The 13,535-nt window shown below is 39.5% G+C and overlaps 4 protein-coding genes across 4 annotated transcripts; all 4 read left to right on the plus strand.

The window, feature by feature from the left end:
* The first annotated feature begins 208 nt into the window (after nt 1–208).
* LOC135161831 (transmembrane protease serine 9-like) lies at nt 209–3,476 on the plus strand. The gene is made up of 8 exons (XM_064119755.1): nt 209–418; nt 614–873; nt 950–1,032; nt 1,512–1,586; nt 1,767–2,110; nt 2,347–2,601; nt 2,774–3,057; nt 3,374–3,476. Exons 1-8 carry the CDS (start codon nt 209–211, stop codon nt 3,474–3,476), a joined length of 1,614 nt encoding a protein of 537 aa, XP_063975825.1.
* LOC135161834 (trypsin epsilon-like) lies at nt 3,473–6,175 on the plus strand. Its single transcript, XM_064119756.1, has 9 exons — nt 3,473–3,515; nt 3,712–3,755; nt 3,949–4,057; nt 4,331–4,414; nt 4,480–4,835; nt 4,967–5,224; nt 5,338–5,574; nt 5,781–5,791; nt 6,148–6,175. Exons 1-9 carry the CDS (start codon nt 3,473–3,475, stop codon nt 6,173–6,175), a joined length of 1,170 nt encoding a protein of 389 aa, XP_063975826.1.
* An 824-nt stretch (nt 6,176–6,999) lies between these two features.
* LOC135161963 (transmembrane protease serine 9-like) lies at nt 7,000–8,334 on the plus strand. Its single transcript, XM_064120003.1, has 4 exons — nt 7,000–7,059; nt 7,183–7,538; nt 7,651–7,902; nt 8,018–8,334. Exons 1-4 carry the CDS (start codon nt 7,011–7,013, stop codon nt 8,330–8,332), a joined length of 972 nt encoding a protein of 323 aa, XP_063976073.1. The 5' UTR covers nt 7,000–7,010; the 3' UTR covers nt 8,333–8,334.
* Nucleotides 8,335–8,944: 610 nt separating this feature from the next.
* Nucleotides 8,945–10,277, plus strand: LOC135161835 (trypsin-5-like). Its single transcript, XM_064119757.1, has 5 exons — nt 8,945–9,020; nt 9,073–9,428; nt 9,529–9,780; nt 9,853–9,885; nt 9,966–10,277. Exons 1-5 carry the CDS (start codon nt 8,945–8,947, stop codon nt 10,275–10,277), a joined length of 1,029 nt encoding a protein of 342 aa, XP_063975827.1.
* Nucleotides 10,278–13,535: the final 3,258 nt, after the last annotated feature.

Raw genomic sequence — 13,535 nt, forward strand, 5'->3', positions numbered from 1 at the left:
CAGTATTTTCTCAATCAAATCAAATGAATTTTCAACGTCAGAATAAATTACTCATCATTAGCAACGCGATTGTCATGGCATAATTAAAATTATTATGCGCCACGTGACAGCGAAAGAGCAGCGCCGTCCTAATCGACGTTCATCCAATCATATCGACTTTCAGCTCAAGGAAGAGGTACGAGTCAATCGCGTTCACAGGCCCATCAAAATGGCGACTGAGGCTTTAGGAAATTTTGCTAAAGGCCACATCTACGGTTGGGGATTCCCGAAGGCCAATACTTCAGCTATTTCCCGTTATCTGCAGGGATTATTGCTAATAGTTTTAGATCGTGAAACTTGTTGGGAATATTACAACACGGAAAAAATATCTGAGGATGAATTGTGCGTTGTGGATCCTCGTGGAGGTTCTCTTTGTGACGTAAGTACAGCTTCGCAAGTCCACGAGAGAATGTTAATTGTACGGAGAGTAAAGATATGATAAAAAATTGCGAGAAGTCCTGTAAAAAATACCGAATGCTCCGCAAATAATTTATCGAACTATTTCTCCCCGCATCAATTGTCATTGTCACACGGGATTTTTTTTAATTCAAAGCTTGAAATTTTGTTGGGGTAGGGTGACAGCGGCGGTCCTCTCATCGTGGACGGAAAACTCGCGGGGGTAATTTCGAGCGGACCCACAGACTGCTCCAATAACATACCCGGGTATGTCATGAGCATTTCCTATTACAAACAGTGGATTGAAGATGTTCTGAAGGGCACTGCAAAGGCGATAACGTATTTCGCGGAGACGCCAGCGGATACCACTTACACGAAGCCAAATTCGCAGCCCGCCAGGAAGTCAGAGCAATCGAATCAACGGGATGAGCTCTCCTCGTGGAGCCTCTTGAATTGATAAACAGCAAGTCGAGAAATCATTAAAATGCTCATTAAAATGACCCAAATTTTATAGACATTTTTCAGAGGCTAAAATACCGGGCTATCGACCACGGAAACATCTGCAGTTACCGAAATTGATTTGTGAAGTATTAAAATGTAGAATAAATTATAAAATCAACTACATAATTTTATTTTTAATCACATCCACTCCCTTATTTTCCCCTGTGCATTCCCTTCCATTCATCCAATCCATTGAACTGAATATTGAATTCTCGATGAATAAAAATGACCAAATATTCCCGATACAAACCTCATATTCAATCCAGCACAGCTACATTGTTTTTATCTAAACTATAACCGATATCGTGTTCCACGTGATTAATGGCATATTTCGATTATCAATTTTCCAGTCGAAAAATAATTGTCACAAATTTTGAATTCAATTTCAAATACCAGTCGAAATAAAAATAGCCCACCTCGAAGAAGCCAAGATATTCCATTACATTTACATTGGAAATTAATGATTGGACCGATAAACTCATAATGATAACACATGTTTTTGAAATGGCTTCTCGACTATATAAATCCCGAAAAATTCAAGAGTACTCCATTAGTACAATTTTAACCTACTCCAGCTCGTCTTGGGACGCTCTCCAAGACAATGCAATTGCCTCTCATCATTCTAACGCTCGCCGCCATCTTTAATCATGGTAAGTTTGATCATACCTCACCCGAAGAAGCAATTAGATTATAAATAGTGCAATAGGGCGTCAAATCATAAATTTTCCACAAAAATTAAGGAAGGTCCCGTAAAAAGGACGATAAGTCACGAACTTTCGTGTAGTGTCGATTAAATTATTCCTTTTCGTCTAAAAAAAATCGCTTTTCAGGTGTCAATGGAAGAGCTCCATCAAAAATCGTCGGCGGGAAACGAGTCGATATCACGGAGGCCTCATTCATGGCGATGATCCGTCACAACTTGAGTGATACAAACATATGTGGAGGTACCATCATTGACAGCAGGCACATCCTGACTGCGGCGCACTGCTTCACCAGACACTCCACAGACCCTTCACACTCTGATCATCCAGCTTGGCACTATATTGTAGTTGGGGAGGGCACCTATCACCCCGACGTACAAAGATATTATATCGAGGAAGTTTATTCTCATCCAAATTACCTCCCCCGTTCGCTCGGCGAAGCCCGCGAGAGGGCAGATATCGCAGTCATTAAAGTAAGTATTCCCTGAGCAATTTACAGTAATATTTAATAGGGTAAATTTGCCGATTGAAATGTGCACTATAATTCTAAGAGAATTAAGATTTTTTAAAATCCGGTTTAACCCACCGGCAATCGAACTCGAAGGGCCGATGAAATTTTTAAAAGAACTCGCTGAAGCTTTCCCTCTCGGGGAAATTTCGAAATTTATTTATATTGGAAGAAAATCATGAGGTTGTTATTTCCGTTTAGCTCAAGGACGAAATACCTCTAACTCCAAACACAGAACCAATCTCATTATCGGAACGTACACCACGGTATGCATCTCGCGGTCTGATATACGGTTGGGGGCGAAGCCACTGGGATAATGCAAATGAAACCCGCCCATTGCAAGGGTTAATCGTCAAGGTAGATTATCTCAAATCTTGCATGGAAAGGTGGCCCACGGCGTATTTCAGCGACGACGAATTATGCGTGCATAGCAATGCCAACGCTGCTGATTGTAAGGTAAGTGACGCCAGACGACGACCACTTTTTAAATGTGTAATTCAATTTCAGATAATATTCCGACGTAGAAATATTTCTAGTTTTTTTTCGTAGAAATGACAGTCATTTACATGTTTTTTTGCAATTACTTCATTAATATATTGCATTGATATTACTCTAATTTTTTGAACAGGGCGACAGTGGGGGTCCTCTCGTAATGTACGCAAAAGTTGTTGGAGTCATTGGGCACGGATCTCTTTTCTGCAACGGTGAGATACCAAGTGGTGTCGCCAATGTCGCTTACCATAAAAAATGGATTGAAAATGCTATCAAGGGTACAGCAAGGGCGTTCAAATATTTTTCACCGGATGTCCCCGAAATTGCTCACCATGCGGTACTTCCTTCAGTTCACTCGATCCCTCCACGTCAGAAGCCAAAGGTGGCAGTGCATGATGAGCTTTCCGGGCGACCCTTGGAGTAATTCTGTAGCATTATTCACTGAATGTACAATGAAATTACCAATATTTAAACTATGTTAATTTTGATGGCTGTTTCACACAGCCAAATATTATGTACATTGACAATATAAATTTTTATTCTTCAATCTTATTAATTGTGAAATTTATATAGCCCCAAACCGATAGTTACGCATAAAAAAAATTAAAAAATGGAAAATTGATCTGAGAAATGTCGAAACATTTCAATCGCAATTGACATTCCAACCCAATTAAAAACCCATATACATATGATTTCCATTCTATTAATCGTCGCTATCTATATTATAAAAATATAGAATAACTAGGAAAATGTATTTGCTTAACAACATACCAAATGGTTCGTTCACCTCGTGGGGAAGAGTATCAGAATCACCTCCGGGGCAACGACGTCCGACATGAACACAATATTTTCTATGCGACTTTCGTTGATTAATTCAAGTATTACGATTTGTCGGGTAATTTTTTCATATGCTGTCAATTAAGATATCTCTTCCAATCGCCACAGTTCTATTTTTAAACAATAAATTACTTTGACCGATAGCCCGCACGTGCAACATTGTCTTCCGAGGCGAAGATGGCGCGGTTTTCCAACGATCAAATATAAAATAAATAAATATATTAATTCTGCAAGAAGAACGTAAAACTCCACTTCTCACTCATTTGCCAAAACAGCCTATGGTAATTGAAAAATTCGTACGACTTTTCCTTCGTCGATACCCAAGTCGCCCTGTTCACCGCACTATTCAGTAGTAATCGAGGAGAACGGGGAAACATAAGAGTGAACTTGTCTATTCCCGTGTTTCAATTTACTATCTCACCTACTAGAGGAATTATTTCTTCAAAAATGTAAGCCCATTAAAAAAAATGGTAGAGTAGAAACACAATTAATGTACAATCCAATTTTATTCGCGGCTACAGGAATTTTATCCTCACAGAAACCAAAATTACGCTGCAGAGTCAGACTAGTATTTCTCTAATGAGTATTGAAAAATTTTGAAAATGAAAAAAAAAACTAGAAACTTCTTGACAGCTTTGGGGTTACCGAATTAGCAATCTCACCTTGAGGAAAAGCAAATACCCCAAATTGTGAAACCAATTGTCTTATAATTTTCCAATAAACTGACGCCAGACAGCAATTCATAGATCAATGACATTGCCATGATAAGAGCCTCTTATCAGCTCAGCTCTATCGACTATAAATTGATTGACGAAGTGTACGAATCTCTAAATTACTCCATCAGTACATTTTTAAGGCACATCAAGACGTCTGGTGCAACTCCTGGACACAATGCGACTGCTTCTCATCATTATAACCCTCGCTGCGATTCTTAACAGCGGTGAGTACCCTGATAAATCATCAAATTGTATTTTGAATCGTTTCATTGAGTATTTCCCTCCCCAGGTGTCCATGGAAGATCTCCATCAAAAATCGTCAAAGGAAAACGAGTTGACATCTCTGAAGCACCATTCGCTGTTATGATTCGCAATTATCTATCCGGTGACGGGAAAAATGGGCACATATGTGGGGGAAGTATCATCAGCAATAGGCACATCCTTACGGCAGCCCATTGCCTCAGGTACAACGAATCGGATCCTAATGACGTGAACCACCCCAGTTTCCTGATTGTTGTGGCAGGTCAAAACTCCTATCGCTCCCCTACGAGAAGCTACAAGATCGAGGAAATTTACATTCACCCGAAGAATAACGGCAGTTTTCACGATGCCGCCCAAGACAACGCAGACCTTGCGGTTATCAAGGTCAGTACTTCTCGAGGAAATCGCACTACGTCTTAATTTAAGTCCAGGCATCATCAGAGACTGACCGATGTGCAGACGAAAATTTTAAACATAAAGGGCAATATATTAACTCATTTTTCACCCCTATTCAGCTCACGGAGGAAATTTTGTTCAATGCAAAACGAGGAAAAATCGATCTGGCCCGATATCCCCCCCAGTCTCACGCGGAAGGGATTGTTTTCGGATGGGGACTAACTTCTTTCAGTAAAAAATATATTTCTCGAACATTGCAAGGATTGACTGTGGAAGTTTTCGATATCGAAGGTTGTATGTTGGCTCTCCCACATCTTCCGTATACTCTGGATGAAATGTGCGTTCTCGCAACTACTCCTGGTGCTGATTTCTGTGACGTAAGTACCATGTGATCCCCTGCGAATACCATTCTAGAAATTATCGGGTTCAACTCGGTGATTTGATGCGATTTTTTCCACTTTACTTGCTGTAGCAAAATATTGTTTAACAGGGTGACAGTGGTGGGCCGTTCGTTATTAATGACAAACTCGTTGGGGTCGTTTCTCACGGAACTCAATCTTGTGACGGCTCATCTCCTGGGGCTGTATCTAGTGTCGCTTATCACAGATTATGGATTGAGGATGCTGTCAATGGCAAAGTGAAAGCAGTCGAATATTCTGCACTTCGGACCGCGGGGAATAATTATGTCGTCCCACCTTCGCAGATGAACTCTGACGAGAGCGAGCTCGTGCGAATTGAACATAATGAGTTGTCGATGAAACATTGACGTTCCTTTCCGGAAGTTCCGTGAATTTATTAAGCAATAAAATGTGTTCATACTTGATTTATTATCAACTAATTTATAATATAATAGTAATGAGGAAGACTGTACAGTTACAAGAAAATAAAAACAGACAAAAAAGTTTGAAAATTTATTGTTTTAATTATTTTTAGGTGAAGAAACGGTGGGTTTCATTTTTCATCTGTCGTTTTGTGAGGCTGTGGTGAAAATTGCATGCTACAAACAAAATTCTAGCGAAATCCAGTGAATTTTTTCACAAACATATGTCATTGGAAAAGTCCAACGTCACCATGCATGACGGTTTCCCCCAAAAAATTAAGGAATTTTCCAATTTTACCGTTTTTCTTGCCGATCACACTTTTGGATGATAAGACGATTACTGAAATAATTGATATATTTTTTTCATCATTTTATGAAATTATAAGATGCCGATAAAGTTCACTGACTTTTCCGACGCCGGAACATTGACCGTTTAATCACATTTTCTTAACAATATCATTAACATTAATGGATTTAAAGAGATTACGCTATGCATAATAAGACATAAGTAATCATTTCACAAATTAAAATTTGTTCCATATTTTAACGATTTTTTAAACCCAAGAAATCCGTATTACGCTTGAGGGTTTTCTGACTATGAACCGGAAAATTATAATGTTTCTGTAAGATCTGGAAACTTGCGGAACCATCCGGATAATTCTGGAATTACTATGATTAGAATATGAGGACATATTTATCAAAGAAGGCGAGTTAATTGGCTTAATTTTGGATCTGATCGCAAATCTCTTCAGAATTTTATACAATTCAAAAAAATCCAGCAAATATTTTGATGTATTGAAAACGTTCCTCATTTATAATCTTATTTTCTTTTTCCGAAAAATCTCACAGGAAATGTGACCGAACAATTATCTAGATATAAACGAAATTAGCCACATGTGTCCAAATTATTTCCACTCCATTCATTGACCTGCTGAGCTGTAATCCAAGAATTCACATAATTGAATGAATACGTAATCGGTCAGTAAACCAAGACTATGCGATGATAAGACATCCCCTCAGTAGTTCTATTCTTCAAAAAAATTTAATCCCCCTTTGGATAATTGAAATAGAGATATAACTATAGCCTACCTCCACTATTCTACTTCAATGGTTCGATAAAGTATCAATAGAAGTGCGGAAAACTCGTGATTAAAGTTAATAGATCATTACTTGGTAAATTATGGAGCGTAATTCCATATCAATTGTCAACATATTTTTGCTTTCAATGTATCAGTGAACCCATAATTGTTAATGATAAGGAACACCTTTAAAAGTTAGCATTATTAGAACAATGACACCACTCCAGCATATGATGCCAACGTTGGAGTACATTTGACCGGAAAATGGAGTTGTCTCTTATTCTTTTGGTCGTTGCAGCCATTTTGAATAATGGTAAGTCCCACAATAAATTACTTCAATCAAAGACTGGCCTCTCCGACTTCTGACAAAAATTCGAGTCGCCAAATTATCCTAAACAATCGATTCCAAAATTTTCCTGAAAATTGAATTTTACAGCTGTCAACGCGGGGCGCATTAAGAGGATTGTTGGTGGATCCCGAGTCGACATACAGAGTGCTCCATTCGTGGCGATGCTACGCGACTACAGAGACGATGATGCAAGAACGGGACACATATGTGGTGGTGCCATTATCAGTAGCAGACACATTCTTACCGCAGCTCACTGCATCAGCGAGGGTGATCGATATCCCCTGGATCTGGACGAACTCGATAATCTCGTTATTGTGGTGGGTGAGGACACTTTCGATTACCACTCCACAATGTATGAAGTTGAGGAAATTTATCATCCTACGACGTTCCATGGCGATCTCTCTGATACGTCCAAGGACAGGGGAGACATCGCAATCATCAAGGTGAGTTTCAATTAAATTTCAAACGAAAATATTGACTAATAATTTTTTATTGATCAACTGATTGTGTGTCCCACCGAGAGATCAATTGTTATCATCAATCTGAAATGTTTAGCTCGAAGAGGAGATACATTTCAACTCATACCGGCAACCAATTCAGCTAGCAACTCATGAACCAGAATCGCAAGCTCGAGGTTTAGTTTATGGGTGGGGACGCACTGGCAGGAATGCTCCTTATTCTGGCTCATTGCAAGGACTCCAAGTGACATACTTTACCATGCCTTCCTGCTCTTGGGAGTTTCCATTCCAGGCTTTCACGGCAGATGAATTATGTGCGAGGGGAATAGGCGAAACTGACACTTGTTCCGTAAGTAATATGTGGTAAAACGCCAATAACTTCACTGCAAACCGCATCAGATGCGTCAGATAAAGAGCACATATGGATCCAATAATTAGGTCTTAACAAATTTTTATTGGCACAGGGTGACAGTGGTGCTCCCTTGGTAATGTCCCATCAACTTGTTGGAGTACTTTCACACGGCTCAGTGGGCTGTGATGGCTCAAGACCAAGTGCATACGCCAGTGTTCCTTATTACAAGTCATGGATCGAAGATGTGATCGCGGGTAAAGTAGAACGAATCTACCCTCCAGTGATTCCCACGAGCCCTCCTGATGTTCGTGCCTGTCATACCCCCAAGCCGGCGACTACAGCGCCAAGACGTCATAGGGCGAGTTGTATAAGAAAAAAGAAGAAGAAGTCCTCATCTACGCCCCAATCACCCAAAAATTTCATGTGACATACTTCACATTTTGATACTACCATAACTTATGATATAGGATATAAATAAAGCTTACATTATTCCACATATTAATTAATGTTGATTATCATTTATCCCAGCCACATAAATACCTTATTGGAATTCGAGTAGTAAAAGAATCTAGAAACCCAATTCAATATGAATTACTTGGAATTCAATTTGTCTTTTATTTTTTTTTACCGAAAGTTTAAGTTCTCACGAAATTGACCATAAAATGTCGGTCCCCTTCTCTGCTGAAAAATGTGAATTGGTGAATTCGTTAGCAAATGGAAAATCATGATTAGGCTCACCTCGGCTTTTTTTGTTTCAACAACCTGATAAGATATCAATAAGTATGTGGTAAACCCGATATTACCTCCAGGAGCCGATTAGTTGGTGAATTATAAAAAGGAATTCTATATTCATCGAAAATTGCTTCTCACTATCAATGGATCAATGAACCCATTATTGCTAATGATAAGAAACGCCTTTAAAAGGTAGCGCAATCTGAATAACAGTATCATTTCAGCACATTGTGCTGACATTTGTGGTTTTCTTGCTGGAAAATGAAATTGCCTTTCATCATTTTGGCCCTTGCGGTCATTACAAACAATGGTAGGTCCCACAATACCTGATACCAATTCAGAACCATCCACCTCGAAAATTAAGGGAGCTAACTCCTCTGTTTGTCTTTAACATGTGTCTGTTTCTACTTAGTAAAAGTAAATTTGATTTTTCAGTTGTCACTTCGAGGCGCATAAAGAGAATTGTTGGCGGTTCTCGAGTAGAGATTGAAAGTGCTCCTTATGTTGTAATGCTTCGGGATTTTAGGGCCGGAACTTTGAACATGGGGCATACATGTGGTGGTGCTATTATCAGCCCTAAACACATTGTCACTGCGGCTCACTGCATCAGCGAGGGGTACACGAAGCCTCTAGACCTGGACGAACTCTATTACCTTGTTGTTGTAGCAGGCGCGGAAATCTACAATCCGCGAGTCCGAGCCTACAGAACAAGCAAAGTTTACGTTCACCCAAATTTCCACGGCGATTTCGATGATTCGTCCAAGGATAGCGCAGATATTGCAGTTATCGAAGTGAGTTTGATTCGTACAAATGATGAGTGTTGCATTACCGGATTGAAATATTTTTAATACCAGGGATTAATTCATTATAGAAATTTATTTTAAAACTTAGCTGAGAAAGGAGATATCCTTCAACGATAATCAACAGCCCATCGACCTAGCAGAAGAACCGCCTCAAGCCAGATCAGAAGGTCTGATCTATGGTTGGGGAAGCGCTTATCGGGAAGGTCCTAATTCTCGTACACTGCAAGGATTACTGTTGGACTACTACAGTATTTCTGCTTGTCAACACGTATTCCCAACTGGTATATTTATTAAAGACGAAATATGTGCGAATCCGAAGGCCAAACGTGATGCTTGTTCGGTAAGTATTGCGCGACATTTCATAGAAATCGTAAGCATAATTCTCCTGAGAGTGACATAAATTGCAATTTAGGAGAAGAAGGAAATTTATGCGCTTTCAGCGGGAGTAAATAAATAATAACAAATCCATTGAATTTTCTGGTTGATCTTCAATGAATCGTTTACATTAACATATTATTGACACAGGGCGACAGTGGAGGTCCCTTCGTAGTAAACGGTAAACTTACTGGGGTCCTTTCGCATGGATCAAAGGATTGTGATGGTACGAGACCACTTGCATTTGCCAGTATTCCTTATTATAAGTCATGGCTTGAAGATGTGATGGACGGGAAAGTCGAACCAGTCTATCCTCCAGCGAAATCCACAGGTCGTTCTAACGACTGTTCATCCAAAAATAAAAAAAATCCACAACGAAACCGTCAGCAATTGACCCCAGACCAAAAAATAAGTGTTTTGTCTACGTCTACAGACGCACCAGCAGAGAAATATTACATGTAACACCTTTTAATTGCAGAGTGTTCTACCCTATAATATGTAATGCAAATAAATTTTCGAATATTCCCAATTTCCATTAAGCTGAAGTGTTATTTATTCTGACTAAATCCGGGGCTTGAACTCGGTACTTCCACCCACAAAAACTAGAGTAAACACAATTATCTCGGTTATTATCTCGGTTCAATTAAAATTGAAAACGTGTTCGGATGATGTCCACTCCATTGACTCGACTGTTAGCTATATCTAGGGAATCTATTCAATTGAATAACTAGGTAGTCGAAAATCGTGATGGAGTGATGCTCAAATAATATATTTATCGCTCAGGAATTTTGGAATCTGACATTCAAGTAGGGAATGGAAGACCTTTGATGTAGTTTCTCTGTTCTGCTTCAATGATGAGCCGAAAATACCAATAGAAATGTGAAAATTTGAAGTTAAATTCAATAAGTGATTACATGGTAAATTACGAGACTTAAACATCATTTGTGAATAGGTCTTGTCATTAATGTATGAATGAATCCTTAATCATTAATGATAAGAGAAATCTTTAAAAGTTCGAATAGTCTCACTAATAGCATCACTCTAATACATCAGTTCGGCACCGAAGTTTTGGAGGAAAATGAAGCTGCCTCTGGGAATCTTGGCACTCGCAGCCATCTTGAATACTGGTAAGTTCGACTATGATTGCTAATTAATGTGGATGAATAATTGCATGAGAACTGTATATTTCAGGGGTTGATGCGAGTCGTGTAAGAAGAATTTCTGGCGGAACAAAAATAGATATCACGAGCGCTCCATATGCTGCGATGATTCGGGACTATGCAGCTGGTACTGCTAACAGAGGACATCTATGTGGTGGTACTATCATTAGCAACATCCACATTCTCACCGCAGCCCATTGCATTAGCGAGGGTGACAAGCACCCCTTAGACCTGGACGAACTTGATAACATGATTATTGTGGTAGGTGAGCAAATCTATGATCGCTATTCCAGAATGTATGAAATAGATGAAATTTATCTTCACCCAAATTTCCACGGCGATATCGATGATATATCCAGGGACCGAGCAGACATTGCAGTTATCAAGGTGAGTTTATCTCAAGCAAATGACAATTACTACGAATATTAGAAGGCACTGAGAAAAAAAATGGCACATAAGCTCTCGCTGAATGACCGATAATTACCATCGAAGGATTTTTTTTAGCTGGTACATGAGATAGAAATAAAGTTGTATCAAAAACCAATTGAATTAGCCAGTGATGATCCATCACCTAGCTCTGTTGGTATGGTTTACGGGTGGGGAAGCACTTTTCGAAACGGCCCAAATTCTCCCTCACTGCAAGGGATACCCGTGGTGACCTTCAGTATGGCCGCCTGCTCATGGACTTTTCCGTTTCTTGGAGTTACTAAGGATGAAATATGTGCAAGAAGCGCACCCGGCCAGGATTCTTGTTCCGTAAGTACTGCATGATTAAACGGGAATGATGTTGAAGGTAAATCGAAAATAGGTGCCAATGGAATATTATTGATGATAGGGCGACAGCGGGGGACCCTTAGTCGTAAACAATCAACTTGCTGGCGTTAATTCGCACGGGTCATCAAAGTGCGATGGCGTAAGGCCCAGCGTATTTGTCAATGTTGCCTATTTCAAATCGTGGATCGAAGATGCGATGAAGGGGAAAGTGAAGGCAATCTATCCCCCACCGGAGTCCAGTCCTCCTGCAGAACCATATGCATGTCCAGCTCAACCTTCGTCAGTCCCACCGCGGAGACGTTATAGTTGGCCCTTGGAAAGGAGGAGAAATAAAGCGCGCAGCTGTAGTACCAAACCAAAACCAAATCAATATATGTAATATTCAAATATTGGAAACCTTGAGATCGAGAGACGCTTTATTCCCTTTGCATTGATTGACACATTTACAATAAATAAATTGTTTTCTGAAAACTAATAGAACTTTTATTTGAATAAATCATGCTGATGAGTAAAGAAATCTACGTCTCTACTCCCAAATCTTCAGCAAATACAATTATTTTGAAATTACGAACATGTGGGCGAGTCATTTTCACTTCATTCGTTAAACTGTTGGACTGTGTTCGTAAAATTCATTTGACTGAATAGGTAGGTAGTCAGGAATGATGCTAATGGAAGCCCTCCAGGGCTTATTCGTGAAGAATATTCACGTCCTCCTTCTCCTCAGGGACGAAGTGATAAAACAAGATAAGTTACTTGCGAGTATTAACGAATTTTTGATGAGTATCTCTACATATCTAGACAAACCGAAGAGTATATCTGATAGATGACGAGGAATGCTAATTATGGACAAGTATTCAATATCGATTTAAAATAAATGTCGATGAGCAAATCATCAATAAATCCGTGTATACATCGTTGGGAATGATAAGAAACACCTTTAAAAGCCACTGTTATATGAATTCTAAAATCAATCCAGCATATTACTCCAAGATTGGCGTACATGCTGCCGAAGATGAGGTGGCCTCTCTTAATCCTCACCCTCGCAGCCATCTTGAATAATGGTAAGTCTCGCAATAAATTACTCCCGTCGAAGCATTGAGTAGAAAATTCAGACATAATTTTGATTTTTTATTTCTCGAGAATTAAACACCGGATTTTTCAGGTGTCACTGCGAATCGTGTAAAGAGACTTGTCGGTGGAATGCAGGTAGATATCGAGCATGCTCCATATATTGTGATGATTCGGGATTATAGATTAGGCGATTTAAACGCAGGCCACACGTGTGCTGGTTCGATCATCAGCAGTAGGCACATTCTCACTGCAGCTCATTGCTTCACCCACGGTGCTAATGACGACATGGACGAAGAAGAGATCGAGAATCTCGTTATTGTGCCAGGCCACGATGTCTATACCTACGCTGCAACAATCTACGAAATAGATGACTTTTTCATTCATCCAAATTATCGTGGCAATTTCTTGACTGCCTACGAAGACCGAGCAGACATTGCGATTATCAAAGTGAGTTGACTACTAAATAAAACTGATAGTTAATGACACTAAATTAAATTTATAGTAATGTTAAACGCTTCGACCTAGTTGAGGATAATTAGGGGCATTGCCCTCAATCAATTCCGTCCATTTAATTTAAAAATTGGAATTCCAGAAACTGCCTCTGTATTTCAGTACACGCAATTGAGATCTTTAACTGAAGGAATTATTTTCGTTGCCATTTTTTAGCTCGCGGAGGACATACCTTTCAATTCGAAGCAACAAAAAATTGAACTAG

This window comes from Diachasmimorpha longicaudata, chromosome 4, assembly GCF_034640455.1.
Source record: "Diachasmimorpha longicaudata isolate KC_UGA_2023 chromosome 4, iyDiaLong2, whole genome shotgun sequence".
Classification (NCBI taxonomy): Eukaryota; Metazoa; Arthropoda; class Insecta; order Hymenoptera; family Braconidae; genus Diachasmimorpha; species Diachasmimorpha longicaudata.

Excerpts from the sequence above, each read along its gene's own strand:
- LOC135161835 (XM_064119757.1), top strand. The coding sequence starts at position 8,945 with ATGGTAGGTCCCACAATACCTGATACCAATTCAGAACCATCCACCTCG. Across the intron at positions 9,021-9,072 it reads GGGAGCTAACTCCTCTGTTT|TTGTCACTTCGAGGCGCATA; the intron begins GTCTTTAACATG and ends TTGATTTTTCAG. Across the intron at positions 9,429-9,528 it reads CAGATATTGCAGTTATCGAA|CTGAGAAAGGAGATATCCTT; the intron begins GTGAGTTTGATT and ends TTTAAAACTTAG.
- LOC135161831 (XM_064119755.1), top strand. The coding sequence starts at position 209 with ATGGCGACTGAGGCTTTAGGAAATTTTGCTAAAGGCCACATCTACGGT. Across the intron at positions 419-613 it reads GTGGAGGTTCTCTTTGTGAC|GGTGACAGCGGCGGTCCTCT; the intron begins GTAAGTACAGCT and ends TTGTTGGGGTAG. Across the intron at positions 3,058-3,373 it reads CTTTCCGGGCGACCCTTGGA|AATAACTAGGAAAATGTATT; the intron begins GTAATTCTGTAG and ends ATAAAAATATAG.
- LOC135161963 (XM_064120003.1), top strand. The coding sequence starts at position 7,011 with ATGGAGTTGTCTCTTATTCTTTTGGTCGTTGCAGCCATTTTGAATAAT. Across the intron at positions 7,539-7,650 it reads GAGACATCGCAATCATCAAG|CTCGAAGAGGAGATACATTT; the intron begins GTGAGTTTCAAT and ends TGAAATGTTTAG. Across the intron at positions 7,903-8,017 it reads GCGAAACTGACACTTGTTCC|GGTGACAGTGGTGCTCCCTT; the intron begins GTAAGTAATATG and ends TTATTGGCACAG.
- LOC135161834 (XM_064119756.1), top strand. The coding sequence starts at position 3,473 with ATGAACACAATATTTTCTATGCGACTTTCGTTGATTAATTCAA. Across the intron at positions 3,756-3,948 it reads ATTTGCCAAAACAGCCTATG|AGTAGAAACACAATTAATGT; the intron begins GTAATTGAAAAA and ends AAAAAATGGTAG. Across the intron at positions 4,058-4,330 it reads GACTAGTATTTCTCTAATGA|GCACATCAAGACGTCTGGTG; the intron begins GTATTGAAAAAT and ends TACATTTTTAAG.